A 16,018-nucleotide genomic window follows, 5' to 3' on the forward strand; every position below is an offset into this window, starting at 1 on the left:
CATCTTCCACTATTGAGAAAAGAAAAGAAGATTCGGAATAAACAATTCGAATAAACTTTTTAATATTCTAATTTAAGGCCGTAATTTTGATTTTTCATTTATCCGCAAGATGTTGATGTGAAAAAGAATGTCCTCCAAACGAAAAGGAAGGTCAAGTACCAGTAATCCCTTGGTAGCTCAAACTACAACTCAAGGTTTTATAAGGTTAGGCAAGTTTCATTTAGGCTAATTGATTACTTAGGCTATTCTTTTGAACTATTTTGACTTCTACTTCGCTATATATGAGCTTATCTGCTCTTCAGAAGTATGATGCTATAAAATTGTACATAGGCTACTCTCTTTGCAGCTTCAATAATTCTCTCTGAATCAGTAGGCTAGTCTAGGTCAAGCCTACTTTCTTTTATTTTATAGATAGCCCGCTCCTCAGAACCACAAGTCTATAACATCTGTTGAAATGGTGCAACTTTTGCCCTAATCATAGGTTACTATCCAGTGAAATATGAACATGGCCTAGGCCTAGGCCTATGCTTTGTATCTGATTTGGCATTCACTTCAGATCAAAATGACATAAACTGTAGGCTACCATTGTCTGAAATGTGGATTTGTCATTTTTACCAGTGCTGCTTCAAAAACTATTTTAGTTTTATCCTATGGGTGTGATTTGGTTGTTAAAATTAAGATATAGGCTAGCCTAATTATGGTTTGAAAGTGAATCTTTACCAAATGTATTTACAGCATAATCAAGGCTCAGGGGAAGTGTAATGGCCCTCATTCTTTTGCTAAAACCTGAAGGATTTGGAAAATGCATCTCAAATTAGACTTAACTAAAAAAATCACAATGGGGCTTAAAATTAAGGAGCTAAATTCAAAGAGAACAAGACCTGTCTTTTTTAGAAATAATAAAATTCAAGATAAGCACCTTTCCTGCTGTCTTAGACAGTAGTTGAGATAGGTCTAGGCCTAGGCTATTCCCAGAGCTTGAACTATGGCATGGAAAAGGTGCTTGAAGTTTATACCTGTACTCTTTCTCCCTCTCCCTTTTCAGAGTATACTGATTATTAATGGACTTAGACTGACTTCATGTTATAAAAGTCAAACTATCAGAAATATTTTAGTCAATAGGCTATGTAGCAGATTTCATAACTGACATAGAGACTAGGTGGTCACATTAATTTATTCCTTTTTGTATGCTCTATCCAAATATACTAGGCTAATTAATTCACTTGCAAATACACTCACCTCTCCACTTAATGGTCCTTTATATAGCCTTAATAATGTTTTTCTTCATTACATTGATACAGTCATACCTTCTAACTCTTGTACTACCCCAGTTATCTTCTCAGTTTGTAAGTTATTTCTGACTTAAAGTGTAATTACATGTGTAATTCATTCAACTGTTATATGAAATAAATTTCAAAAGCATATTTTAATGGAAAGAAGCACAATAATCTGATTAGTGGAAACATCCTAGTTTTTGAAAACACATTTTTTTTTTACCCCACTACCCAAGCAAAGTGTGTGTCTCTTAATTGTGCTAAAATTAATACAGTGCTTTAAAACAGTGCTTAATTGTGCTTTAAAACTGTACAGTTTTAAAAAATTTGGAAAGATATTTCTAAAAATTTGAAAAACAAACTAATATAGCTGAAAATCTTTAGAATTGTCTTTTCAGAACTAGAGACAAAATAAAGTATATTCAAGCCGCAATTAAGAAAAAAACATACTATTCTTGAAAGTTAAGACACCTGTCTTTCATGGAATTTTTAAAGTCATCATGGTTGCAGCGGTAGCTGCAACCCTGTAAAGAGAAAACCACAGCCCATAGTAAACAAAGTTGAAAAACATGTTAAAAAAAACTACATAGTTAAAAAAGATTGTCATCTGACACTGATTCAGGAATGGTAACTATTATTTTGATTTGGTGTAAAAGTGAAAGTTCACTGTGAGAAGAAATTTATTGTGATTTCAAAGAAAAGCCTGAAACCCCTTGAAAATGGTGTCAGATCAAAACAAAAAGTGTACCATTAGAATCAGCAGGGTACAAAAACATTTAAGGTAACTTACAGTCCCCCACCTTTAACAACAAGGAAAATCACTTTTTTGCATGGGTAGCACTGATCTTTTTTCTTTTCTTTTTGTGTTTCTTTCAGGCCTAGCAGGTTACCAGATTACTTTACAAGAGATGTTTATTGGCTCTTTCAAAAACTATTTTTCATAGCTATGTTCTTTTTATAAATTCACCATCTGTAAGTGCCATTTCTTAAGAGGTTGGGCTAGTGGGCTATGGGAACATGATAGACAGATGTTTCATAGCTCCTGTATAAGCTATTACTCATATCTACATTCTTCCTATAAATTCACCCTCTGTGAGTTCCAAATGGCACTTTTGGTTTCATGTCTCAAGTGGAAAAACTGGGGCTAGTGGGCTACCAGAATTTTTTAGATTAATGTTTAACAAATTGTTTGAAAGCTATTGCTCACATCTAAGTGGCTTTTATCAATTCTAGCATACTCATTTAGCCATAACCTATTCCCTAAGACATAGCTCAATGTCCCTTTGCCTTTCCTGCTCCCTGAAAGTTCCAACTTGGTGCTCTAAGCTGTTCCCAAAATCCTTGACAAGGCATTTTTTTGTCCATGAAACTCTACAAAGCACCAATATACCCTCAACTTAAGGTTGGAAGTCCTTGAGATCCCTTTTGTTTTTTTGGTAGACTTAAACAAAATCAGGTTTAGCTTTTGCCTGTTGACTCTACTTGAAAGCAACTCAACCTCTTTACCTTAATTTGCACTTAATTGCTGGGCACACATAGCTGATTTTGGGAACCTATTTCAGCATCAGTGGACAAACAATAGCAGCAAGAAAAATTTGTTGAAAGAAAAATTGTTGAATGATTGATCTCAGCTTATTTCTCAGCTCAGTAGTAGGGTTTTCACCACAGACATCTCTGGCTGACTATTTATTTGTATCCCTATTTTTTATTGTGATGATTATGATGAAAATTGGTGCTCATTTTGTAAATCAGTGCAGAAAACTAGAAAATTTTTCATGCTCAAATTCATGCTGATTTTTTTTTAAATCAGCACTGATTTGAAAATCAGTTCCCAAAATTGAATTGAATTGAACTTCATTGAATTGAATTTCAAATACTTACAATTTTTGAATAGCCTCAATATAGAGATTCAGTTAACGCCGGTCTCCTATACTGAGGCTTCGAACAGTGCAACCAGGTTGCCACGGTCAGTAGGATTTTACTAGGTCTAGTAAATTAAGAGTACCTAGGAAATTTCAGTGCTGTCAAGATTCGCCGAAATGGTAGCACCCCGAAAAATTGTTTCGGAAACAAAAATTATTCAAAAGAAAACTTGTGCATAAACAAAAGACCCGTGATTGCATGGGCTAGTTGAGTCCCATAAGGAGCAAAATAAGGTCCATGCTGGATTGGTTCTGCTCCATGTCAATGATGGTAATTTGGAATGTCCTTGTGTTGGGGGCCCAGTGATGTTGCATTAGTTGGCAGCTGTGAGGGATGGATTGTCCCACTCATATTTCCATGGCTTGTTGTTCCATTCTTTGTCAAGTCTTGACTTAAAGGAGGCAGTAGTGGGTGCAGTCACAGTTTTGTCTTGAAGGTTGTTCTAGTTGCTGGAAATATGCTGGATGAAAAAGTTTTGGCACATTGTGGTATTCACTCTTTTCTTTGCTAGCTTCTGTAAGTGTCCTCTAGTGTTGTGTTGACCTGTATGTTTTGTGAGGATGGTGGTGTTTGGTTGATTATTATATTTGTAGGTCAGCATCATTTCACATCTGCAATGTCTGAAGACCAGTGTTAGTAGTTTTAGGTGCTTCAGTCTCTTATCATTCAGCATATTTTCAGACCCATGATGCAATGTATGACACATCTTTGAACTCCTTCAGTTATTTTGGTGTTGTATTTGAAGGAGAGGAAGGTCAGACAGTTTCCAAAATCCAAGAATGGCCTAACAATAGCCTTGTAAAGTCTCAGGAATACAGTACAGGAGTGGCTGGTGATAGTGCATTTCAGCAGGCCTAGACTTGAGTTAGCTTTCAATACTGCTTGTTTCCAATGGCCACAGAACTTCAGTTGCTCATCAACAAGTACTCCCAAGTCTCATTCTTCATGACTGGTTTGTAGCTGAATATCAGACTGCAACTTCTGGTCATGCATGGTATACTCGTGGTGAGTCATTGCCATTGCCAAAATGGAGGACACTGCATTTATTGATGTTGAACTTGAGCACCTTGAATTTTCTTGCTTAAAGCCTATATCCACAAAATCTTGGAATCTTTTTTTACCTTCTCAGTAGCTTCTTCAAGAAGCCTTTGTACTGCTTTTCTCTCCTCCTTTCCAACTCACTTTTTTCAAGCCTTATCTTTTCCCTGGAGCTGCATGTCTTATTTTACTGCCTTTTCTTATCCCCTCTCTTCTTACTTTCTGTTTTATCTTTTTCTTTTGCTTTGAACTCCTCTTGACCCTTCCTACTATGCTCTATAGTTTGTAGCTCTGATAAGTATTCCACACCAAAGACAACAATTATTTGGCAATAGGTAATAACTTAGGTTTGCTCTCAAACTTTTCAGAGAATCAGAGACAAATTTCTGGCATTGAGCATTTTCACCCTCATTGAAGATGTTTCTTTGCTCACAAACTATCCTTACTATTTAAAATCTTGTTAACATCAGCATTTCCATAGTATGCAGAAAGCAGCTTTCACTATCTTTGAGACTAGGAGTTAATCTAACAGTCTCTGACTAAAATGTTTCCAACTAAAAACAGGGTTCCAGTATACATTAGACCCTGATGAAGCTCTGTCCTTAGGCAAAATTGGTTCCAGGCCTAGAAAGCTCCATTTGTCAGAGACATCTTTAGAATTTACATGTCAATCTATTTGTATCTCCTTGGCCAAGGTAATCTATTAGTGTTTCAGCTCTATTGGACACAAAAAGTACCAAACCTTAAAACAATCCTCCATAACCCCCTCCCAATTTTCTGTCACAATGCACATTCAAAGTGATTGGCCCAGCACTGGCAACATGTAATGTTTTTTTACATAGTGTTTTTTCATGTTGATGATAAAAAATAAAATACATACAAATTACTTGCCATGTTGGGTAAGAACCATATTCCAAAAAGCTCATAATAACCTATCCACTATTTTTTTTTTTTTTTTTGCATCAGTCCTATAGGTGTAAATGTATACATCCAAGCCAGAAAAGGGCATCCTAAACTACAGTGCAGGAAAGCATGGAAGGTGGGTTCATACAACAAAATACAGGAGTAATGCAGGGACCAAGTTGGACATAATAGTTTATTATTAAATAAGAAGAAATCTAAGTTCACAGAGCCTGAAATTATCTTGTTTGTCTCCTTTTTAATACAACTCTTGCATATTTGCATCACTTCATTTATATAGAAAAAGACAATACCATAGTAACATTTAAGCTAGACAGCAATTTCAGACAAAGATTGATACTAACACCAGCCTACCCAAAGCTTCAAACCAGGGCATTGTGGTAGATCTGTCAGATGTTGAATTAAAAAGCAGGCAGAAACACTCATCTACTACTCTTCCTTTAAAATTACACTTCCTAGGAACAGGCCCTTGCCCATCAGTTTCAATAATGGTTGTTAGTTCATTATCTTTAGCATCCCAGGAGGTGAGCCAAAATCTGTTGGGCCACTCCCTGTCCACTGCTGACTTGAACACATCCATACTGATATTACTGAGGCTACTGTTGTTTCACCAAAGGAGTTCAAGAGGCCAAAAACATTATTGAAGAAAATTTAAATTATATAAGTTGTTAAGTGGCAGGGGCAGCTGCCCCCTAGATATAATTTGCCCCTTTTCTGACCTTATTTGCCCTCTCCTCCAGTCTGTTTTTAGCCCTCTCTTGTCCACTTTGAGTATTAATTGGATTTTGTATGATTATGCCTTCAATTATCTTTCATTTAATAAAAGATGCAAATTTTATATTATACAAGTGTATAGCAAATTCAGATGATTGAAGTCAATGAACCTATTGTTTTCTTTGCCAATAGTGTGTGATTAATTAAAGAAAGATAATATTTTTAAACTGAGACAACCAGCTAAAAAAACTGGTGAATAATTTGGCATCACCAGAAGCTGTGTCAAGTAAGGTATGTAAATTTGCCACTAATGGTTTGACCTTTTCCTGTAAGTAAGGGAGTTTTACAGGGAAGTACTCTATCTCCAAAATTATTTTGTATATTTATTAATGATATTGTGCAATTTTTCCAACGCCAATGGGCACCAACACTTCGTCTTGGAAATTTGAATCTTTCAATGTTGCTTTTCGCAGATGAATTTACCCAAGGAAAGACTTATTTCTGCTGCTTATAAGGATCTTCTCACCCAAAAAAGTAAAACCACTTGGACAGCACAGATCAGAAAAATACTACAGGAAACAGGCTTTTCAAACGCGTGGAATGGAGGACAGGGACCACTGGACCAAGAAAACTCCATAAAGGAATTCCAAGCAAGATTGCACGACCAGGAAATTCAACTTTGGTGGACAGCTTTAGAGAAGTCGAATAGTCTTACTTTGTATAGAGATATAAAGCGGATTTATGGACAGGAGGCATATTTGAAGCTGGGATTACCTAGTAAGTATATGAAAACGTGGATTCAGCTTCGAGCCAATTGTCTACCAATACAAGGAAAAGAAGTTTGGAAAAATAGAGAAGGTCCGGAAACGCAGCATACTTGTCTAAAATGTGGTGAGAATGATTTTGGGCTGGGTCATTTCCTCCTGCGATGCCGGCAGCTTTCTCATATAAGGGGGGAGGTTTTAAAAGAGGGTAATGATTGGCTACTTTGGGGGATTTTGAGTTTGGATTCACCACAAACGGTAGTAGGTGTGGTGAATTTTGCATTGAAGGGTATGAGTGTTGATTAAGAGGATAGTGATTTTAGTATGTATTCATTTTATTTATCCTTTTTCTTTTCTTTTTGTTTTGTATATGGCTGTAAAAAAGCTTTAATAATACATTATTATTATTATTATTATTATTATTATACTTTTTTTTATCTAAGCCTATGTTTACTTCATGTAACAACTTCTTGGCAATTAAAATTTAAGTTTCCCTTAACCTTAAACCGTCTCAAATTCCATTATGCAGACGTAGAAGGATGGCTCCCTGTGGCATACCTGCTAATGCTGGCTTCAAAGCTTGGTTGTGGACTCTGGCGCATCCTAGGGTCAAAAATTGATAACAAGAGGACAAGAATTGGCTAGATTGGAAATTTTTTGGGGCTAGTGGTTTTTGGCACTGAATTCAAATTTTTATACTCATAACTTTATCAAACTTTTAATTTTGAGTTTTTTATGTTATTATTAATTGCTTCAAGAAATGATTTGCATTTTTGCAAGGTCATGACCAAGACTAATTATTAAAATCAGTTTATGCTTAAAAATTGATTATGATAATGGACACATGATCATTTTTAAATAACTTGCTTTTTCCCTTGTTATTTACAGCTAGCTGGTTTAATTTACACTAACCTATGTTATTAGCCAACATTGCTAAGCATGTTTTTATTTTGTAACTGACCTTTTTTTGCTGATAAGGCATGGCTTGTCATGATAAAAGGCCTTTAGTGTTTTTTTTTCTAATTAATGAAGAAGCTAACAGCAATTCTTATAAAAAAAAGGCTCAATACCTAATTCAATTTGGTCTGTATATTTGTCCAGTATTTTATAGTATTGCTTTTCACTTTTTTTGTACTTTAGTTTGGGATACAGCTTTTGGATTGGGTCATTGTTACTACTATAGTCTTCTAGTGACCATTCTTAATATATCTTGCTTGAAGTAGCTGGGAGGATCTGTAATTTCTCCTTTTCATTACTTAACTCCAAAGGCTGATAATCTCTACAGTTACTTACCTCAAATCATGCTTGCCTGTATGATAAGATGGTAGAAACCTTTTACCTTAATTTGCACTTCAGAGCAAAATTAAGATCCATATTGGATCTGTTGTGCTCTGTGTCAAGGATGATGAAATTTGTCACTATGTTAGGGCCCAGTGACATGCCATAAAAGAGGTTATGGTGAACATTATATATTGTGGTCACCATTACTCAGTAATGGTGACCAAAATATAGGTATGGGCTGTAATGACCATTCTTCAGTGGTTTAAAGCTGATACCACCACACAACAACAATTTTGGATAGAATATGCCATATGATTGCATATGATAAGCAATATCAGCCTCCCAGCAAGACACTCTTATGATGAGGTTGGCATTAATGGGTAATTGAATGGGATGGGTAGTCCCACTCATATTTCCATGACTTGTGAGGTCATTCCTTGTCAAGTTTAGATTTAAAGGATTCAGCTGTGGGTACAATCACCATTTCACTTTGAAGACTATTCCAGTTGTTGACAGCATGCTTGGAGAAGAAATGATGCCACATTTGTGTGTTAAATGGATGTTTTGACATCTTATTTGAGTGGTTTCTTATATGTTGCTGGCTGGAATGTCTGGTAAAGAGGGGGTTATTTAGTTGAGGATTACACTTGAAGGCCAGCATCATGTCACCATGTCTGAAAATAAGTTTTGGCAGTTGCAGATGCTCAAGTTTCTTGTTGTAAGGGACATTATGCAAGCCAACTATCCACTTTATGGCATACAAAGTGGAGCCTCAATTAGGCTAGTATTATTCTTATAGGAAGAGGAGGTAAGACATGCACAAAAATCTAATACAGGTCTGACTATCACATTATAGAGCTTTAGAAAGACTTTGCAGAAGTGGCTAGTTACAGTGCATTTAAGGAGACCAAAGCTTGAATTTGTTGCAAAGCTTTGGCTTTTGTAGACATCTTGCTTGTGGGATGCCATTGCTAAGATTAGATGGTTTCTCAGTTCAGCCTCTATTCAGTTTTTCCAGTCTTCAAACACCAACCTTAAATAAGCTAAGGATTTGTGACTTATCAGTCGGCACAGAGGGATAGTTATTAAGGGAAACAGCAAATAAGTCATTGTTTTCTACTCTGATGCCAGGGAAGATTCAACTTTTGGCAGTAGCCTCTTGTGTTGCTGGTTTTACGTTTCATTTATTTATTGTAATTTCTGTTTGTTTTAGGTTTGACTTATTACATGGCTTGATTTTTGCCCATTTGAGGTCTCCACCTCCCCCTCCCCCTCCCCCCTTAAAAGCTGCTCCTCAACTTCAATTAATGGATAGTGAGGTGCCTATTTTCTACTCAAACCTAGAAAAGACAGTCAGTTGACCTATTCAGCTAGCTACATTGAAAAACAACACAGAAGCTATGAGGCATTTGCCCCTGATGGTGTCATTCTGAGTGGTTTGAGACAGTGACTAAAATTAATTTCATAACAGCCAGCATATAAATGTGCTCCCTAAAACATGTCAAATTTTGGAGATTCTCAGTTTACTCAAAATATGTAGTCTTTCTGTGTCAATTACTGGAAGGACTGTTTTGTACAGTGTCACTTATACAAATTTTTACTTAAGTCCTTTTTTTTGTTAAAAAGTACTTACCTTTCTGCACTATAGAAGAGATTCTTCCAGCCTGGCATAATTTAAAGGTCCTAACTTCTTCAAATCATAAATAAATCTCAAATTTGGAACTTTCTTTGTCCCTGAAAGTATATTATTGCCAACCAGTTGTGGGAAAACTAATGCTTGGGTGTGAAAGTGTTAAGAAAAGGTTTTTTTTTGACAGGCCTATATTTAAAACTGTTCATTTTTGGCCTTAAATTTTTCCTACTGCCCAAAGTATTCTTTTGTCTTGGGATTTCCTCCAAGTGTCCTTGTGAATGCTATCATATTTTTATTTCAACATCTGCCAAAAAGTTGACTGCTTTGTAGAATATGTCTTTCTGCATTTTTTTTTTCAGTAAATCACATTTTAAATTGGATTGAATTTGTTCCAAATTAAATTTAAACAAGATTTGTCAGGTTGGAGCTTATGTTTTCTGAAACTACTGATCAGATTCCTTCACTTGAATTATATAGGTTTGCAGTTAAATACAGTATGCTGGAGAGATTCCATCTATGACTGACAAAATCAACATGCAGGGGAAGCTGATTTTTTCCTAGGATGTGTGTATTATATATATATATATATATATTAGTTCATTCGGGTATGGTATATATATATATATATATATATATATATATATATATATATATATATATATATATATATATATATATATATATATTTCATTCGGGTAGGTAGGTCAAGCTTTTCTAGTTGTTGCTTGTAGGAGTTTTTTTTTTTTTTTTTTTTTTTTTTTTTTTTTTGTTTTGCAAAAGGGAGATTGGTTGCTCTACACTGGACTTTCTCAAGTATCTCCAAGTCACACTTAAAGTGTGGGTTGGCAACTGACATGCCAAACTAAAGGTCGGGACAAACAAGGGCTGTGTAAAGCTTCTTGATAACTCATGGTTGGCAACTTGTTAATGAATCGCTTGATCAAACCAAGGACCTCGTTTGCCTTAGCTGCTTGATTCTGACAGTGACTATGAAACTTAAGCTTATTTTCAATTAATACCCCAAGATCACGCTCTTCCTTGGCTCTCTGAATGGGTATATTGGCTCCTGCTATTCAACCCCTGCACACCATACTATTCTGAATGGGGCAATTATCCTGGTATTCAAAATTGCATACATTCTTGTCAATTTTCAAGGAAGTTCCAGGAAATAATTCAGTAAGATGATCCTGCATTTGGTATATCAGTGAGTATTTTGTTTGTTGGTTGGGATAAATGTACTCCTCTATACTTGAGCCTCACTTGGGGGGGGGGTAAAATTTGCCCCCTCCCTCTTGGATGTGGGGTATTTTCTTTCAAAAATGTCTTTTGGTATTTGAAACAAGATAATTGAAAAAAAATTAAAATTGTCCCCCTAGATTTTGAAGAAAAAAACAGTTTGCCCCCTCCCACCTATATCTGTGTGAATTGGTGCCAATGCCTCTGTACCAAGACAATTGCAATTGAAGTAGAAGGAAATTTCAATTTTTTCTGGATTTGATTCAGCCAAAAAATTGTGTCTGATGTATTTTCTTGAATTTAATTGTTTTCTGATTTTTCAGTTCAAACCAAGATAGAATAATGAAGTCAAAGGATATCAAAGAGAAGGCTCAAATTCCTAGTAGCTCATTGCCATCTGTTTATAGCAATCCAAGATTCATGCACATAGTCACAGCATTAACTGGAAATATAGGAAGAGTATGACAATTTTTATTTTTCATTTAAGCTATTTATCCTCATTTCCCCTCTATCTAGGTATCTCTCTCCTACTTCCCCTTTCTCTTCACCTCTATCTCTCTTGCTCTGTTTTTCTCAAAGTTTCCTGCTCTTCTTTTCCCCCTTTACTTACTCAATCTAGACTTCACGCAGGTTAAGACCTTAAGCTGAAAAGAAATATGTGCATACAAAGGGCAAAAACAAACATATGACCGAGTTGGAAAAAATGACCATATTGAGTAAAAAAAAAAAAAATGACAACACATTAATGCATGATTGAAAGAACACAAATTGTATGTCAGTCAATGATGACGTGGCATTACAAAAAAAAAAAGAATAAATAATAACATCCTGGAGAGATACACTCTCACTATAACTGCACACTAGAAGAAATGGAAAATAATTTCTCCTTGGAAAATAATCCCCTGGAAATAGAGTTGTTCAAGTTTTTATATTAATAATCCTAGCTATTCATCCAAATTTAATTGAAATCTAATACAAGATTGAAAATTAGAAATCTACTTAATCCTATTACAACAATAAGGTCAAAGGATTGTTTACTAGCAAACAAAAAAAAATTGGAATTTCGAGGGAAAAAAGTTGGGTGACCTTGACCAGCTTAATTCCAACATACCTGACCCGTCTGAAGTTGCTTCTAATAACCTTAACAGTTTCCTCAGTTCCATCATCCAGAGCCTTCTAACACTTTCTTTTCAGTTCTTTTACATGTCCATGTCATATCAAAAGTAAGTTGCCCCAGTCCTGTGATCAACTGAGACCCATATTGATAACTCCCTAACTTAGCAAAGATAGCTGAGAGTTTTATCTACCACTCTCTGTCATATGCAGCACAGTAGTGCTGCCTAAGTAAAGAATGATGTTGGTACAAAATATTATTATTATTTTACTAGTATTATTATTTTGTTAATGGTAATATTATAATAGTAGCATTATTTATAATATAATGATATTATATAGTAATAGTCAGGCCCGTATCCGGGATTTTTGTTCAGGGGGGGGTTTTACTAATTTTTGACTTTTTTGGGGGGGGGGGTTACTAATTTTTGACTCAGTTTTAGACTAATTTTACTGATTTTTACCTAGGTTTTACTAATTTTCGACTTATTTTCGAGTCGGTCAAAAATTTTGGGGGGGGGGGGGTTCAACCGGGTAACCCCCCCCCCCCCTGGATACGGCCTTGGTAATAGTAGTATTATTTTTTAATAGTATTATTATTATTTTTTGGTCTTAGACCAAGGCACTTCTTATCAAAGGAGTTGTCATAGAAACTTCGAAAATGGCTCATTTGATTGGAAATTGGAAGGGCTAGTGCCCTTTTTAATAGTCAAAAGTTATTGGAAGACAACTAACACCCTTAAATGCCCACTATTTCCCCAAACACATCCAATCAAAATTTTGAGATAGCCATTTTGTTCAACGTTGTTGAAAGATCTAGAAACTAGGTCTTTGAGGATGACAGCCCCCCCCCCCCCTCTTCCAGCCCTCAGGACAAGCGTTGTAAGTTATGTCCTGTGGGGCATATAGGATTTTTATAGAAAGGGTTGTTGTAGAAACTTCAAAAAGGGTTCATTTTATTGGAAATTGAAATGGCTTGTGCCCTTTTTAATAGTCGAAGTAATTGAAGGGCAACTGACCCCCCTCTCATGCCCACAATTTCCCCAAACACATCCAATCAAAATCTGGATAACCATTTTGTTCAGTGTAGTTGAAAGTTTTGAAAATTATGTCGTTGAGGATGACAAACCCCCCCACACCCCTCAGGGCAAGGGTTGTAAGTCTGTGCCCTGGAGGTATATAAGGTTTTTATAGAAAGTGTTGTTGTAGAAACTTGAAAAAGGACTCATTCAATTGGAAATTGAAAGGGCTAGTGTCCTTTTCAATAGTGAAAAGTGATTGGAGGCCAACTAATCCCCCTTTCACGCCCACCATTTCCCCAAACACATCCAATCCAAATTTTGAGATAACCATTTTGTTCAACATAGTTGAGAGTTCTGGGAAGTAGGTCTTTGAGGATGACAGCCCTCCTCCAGCCCTCAGGACAAGCGTTGTAAGTTATGTCCTGTGGGGCATATAGGATTTTTATAGAAAGCATTGTTGTAGAAACTTCAAAAAGGCCCATGCCCACAATTTCCCCAAACACATCCAATCAAAATCTGGATAACCATTTTGTTCAGTGTAGTTGAAAGTTTTGAAAATTATGTCGTTGAGGATGACAAACCCCCCCACACCCCTCAGGGCAAGGGTTGTAAGTCTGTGCCCTGGAGGTATATAAGGTTTTTATAGAAAGTGTTGTTGTAGAAACTTCGAAAATGGGCTCATTCAATTGGAAATTGAAAGGGCTAGTGCCATTTTTAATAGTAATAAGTGATTGGAGGGCAACTAACCCCCCTCTCACGCCCACCTTTCCCCCAACACATCCAATCAAAATTTTAAGATAGCCAATTTGTTCAACGTAGTTGAAAGTTTTTGAAAATAGGTCTGTGAGGATGATAACCCCCCTCAGAGCCCTCAGTTCAAGGGTTGTAAGTTATGGCCTGGGGGCATTGCATCTTAGGTTTTTTATAGAAAGCGTTGTCATAGAAACTTAAAAAGGGCTCATTTGATTGGAAATTGAAAGGGATAGTGCCTTTTTTGATAGTAGAAAGTGATTGGAGGGCAACTAACCCCCCTCTCACGCCCACCATTTCCCCAAACACATCCAATCAATATTTTAAGATAGCCATTTTTTACAACGTAGTTGAAAGTTCTGGAAATTATGTCTTCGAGGATGCCCCTCCCCCCACAGCCCGCAGGGCAAGGGTTATAAATTATGCCCTTGGGGTATATAGGGTTTTTTAGAAAGTGTTGTCGTAGAAACTTCAAAAAGGACTCATTCGATTGGAAATTGAAATGGCTAGTTCCCTTTTTAATAGTCTAAAGGGATTTGAGGCAGCTAATCCCCCTCTCACGTCCACCATTTCCCCAACACATCCAATCAGAATTTTGAGATAGCCATTTTTTTCAACGTAGTTGAAAGTTCTGGAAATTATGTCTTTAAGAATGACAAACCCCCACACACCTCAGAATAAGGGTTGTAAGTTATGCCCTAGGGGGCATATAAGGTTTTTATAGATAGCATTTCGTAGAAAGTTGAAAAGGGCTCCATTGATTGAAAATTGAAAGGGTAGTGCCCTTTTTATTAATCTAAAGCGATTGAAGGGCAGCTAACCCCCCTCTCACGCCCAGCATTTCCTCAGACACATGCACTAAAAATTTTGAGATAGCCTTTTTTAACGCAGTTGAAAGATCTAGAAATTATGTCTTTGAGGAGTGCACTCTCCCACAGTCTTCAGGGCAAGGGTTGTAGGTTATGGAAGGTTTTTATAGAAAGTGTTGTCCTAGAAACTTGAAAAAGGGCTCATTCAATTGGAAATTTAAATGACTAGTGTCCTTTTAATAGCCAAAAGTGATTGGAGGGCAGCTAACCCCCCTCTCACGCCCACCTTTTCCCCAAACACATCCAATCAAAATTTTGAGATAGCCATTTTGTTCAAAGTAGTTGAAAGTCCGGGAAATTACATCTTTGAGGATGACAACCCCCCCCCCCACCCCCACAGCCCTCAGGGTAAGCGTTGTAAGTTATGCCTTGGGGGTATATAAGGTTTTGATAGAAAGCGTTGTTGTAGAAACTTCAAAAAGGGCTCATTCAACTAGAGATTGAAAGGGATGGTGCCCTTTGTAATAGTTGAAAGTGATTGGAGGGCAACTAACCCCTCTCTCACGACCACCATTTCCCCATACACATTCAATCTTCAAAATTTTGAGATAACCATTTTGTTCAACATAGTTTTGGAAACTAGGTCTTTGAGGATGAAATTATGTCGTTGAGGATGGCAAACCCCCCACATCCCTCAGGGCAAGGGTTGTAAGTTATCCCATGGGGGCATATAAGGTTTTTTTTTATAGAAAGTGTTGTGGTAGAAATTTCAAAAACGGCCCATTCAATTGGAAATTGAAAAGGCTAGTGTCCTTTTTAATAGTCGAAAGCGATTTAAGGGCAACTAACCCCCCTCTCATGCCCATTTTTCCCCAAACACATTCAATCAAAATTTTAGATAGCCATTTTGTTCAATGTCGTTGAAAGTTGTGGAAATTAGGTCTTTGAGGATGATAACCCCCCTCAGAGCCCTCAGGTCAAGAGTTGTAAGTCATACTCTTGGGGCATATAAGGATTTGTATAGAAAGCAATGTTGTAGAAACTTCAAAAAGGACAAATTTGATTGAAAATTGAAAGGGATAGTGCCCTTTTAATAGTTGAAAGTTATTGGAGGGCAACTAACCACTCTCTCATGCCCATCATTTCCCCAAACACATCCAATCAAAATTTGAGATAGCCATTTTATTCAACGTAGTTGAAAGTTCTGGAAATTAGGTAGTTGCAAGTTTTGGAATAAGGGCTAATTTGATTGGAAATTGAAAGGGATAGTGCCCATTTTAATAGTCGAAACCGATTGAAGGCCAACTAACCCCCTCTCACGCCCACCATGCCCCAAACACATCCAATCAGAATTTTGAGATAGCCAGTTTTTCAACGTAGTTGAAAGCTCTGGAAATTAGGTCTTTGAGGATGACAACCTCCCCCCCCTGCAGCCATCAGAGTAAGGGTTATAAGTCATGCCCAGGGGTAATATAAGGTTTTATAGATAGCGTTGTTGTAGGAACTTCAAAAAGGGCTCATTCGATCGGAAATTCAAAGG

At 36.6% G+C, this 16,018-nt stretch overlaps 1 protein-coding gene across 2 annotated transcripts in view; it reads left to right on the forward strand.

Moving 5' to 3' along the window:
- The first annotated feature begins 45 nt into the window (after positions 1–45).
- LOC148945308 (uncharacterized) overlaps positions 46–16,018 on the forward strand; it is a 59,958-nt gene continuing 43,985 nt past the window's right edge. The window contains exons 1-2 of one of the 2 annotated variants that reach the window (XM_089099177.1): positions 46–204; positions 11,108–11,243. In XM_089099177.1, coding sequence (XP_088955303.1) covers positions 128–204; positions 11,108–11,243 — 213 coding nt within the window. In that variant the 5' untranslated portion in view covers positions 46–127. The remainder of the gene's footprint in view (positions 205–11,107; positions 11,244–16,018) is intronic. The other variant, XM_089099178.1, reaches the window with a different exon arrangement.

The sequence above is a fragment of the Artemia sp. Qi Xiang Cuo genome, chromosome 13 (assembly GCF_049724085.1).
Source record: "Artemia sp. Qi Xiang Cuo chromosome 13, ASM4972408v1, whole genome shotgun sequence".
Classification (NCBI taxonomy): Eukaryota; Metazoa; Arthropoda; class Branchiopoda; order Anostraca; family Artemiidae; genus Artemia; species Artemia sp. Qi Xiang Cuo.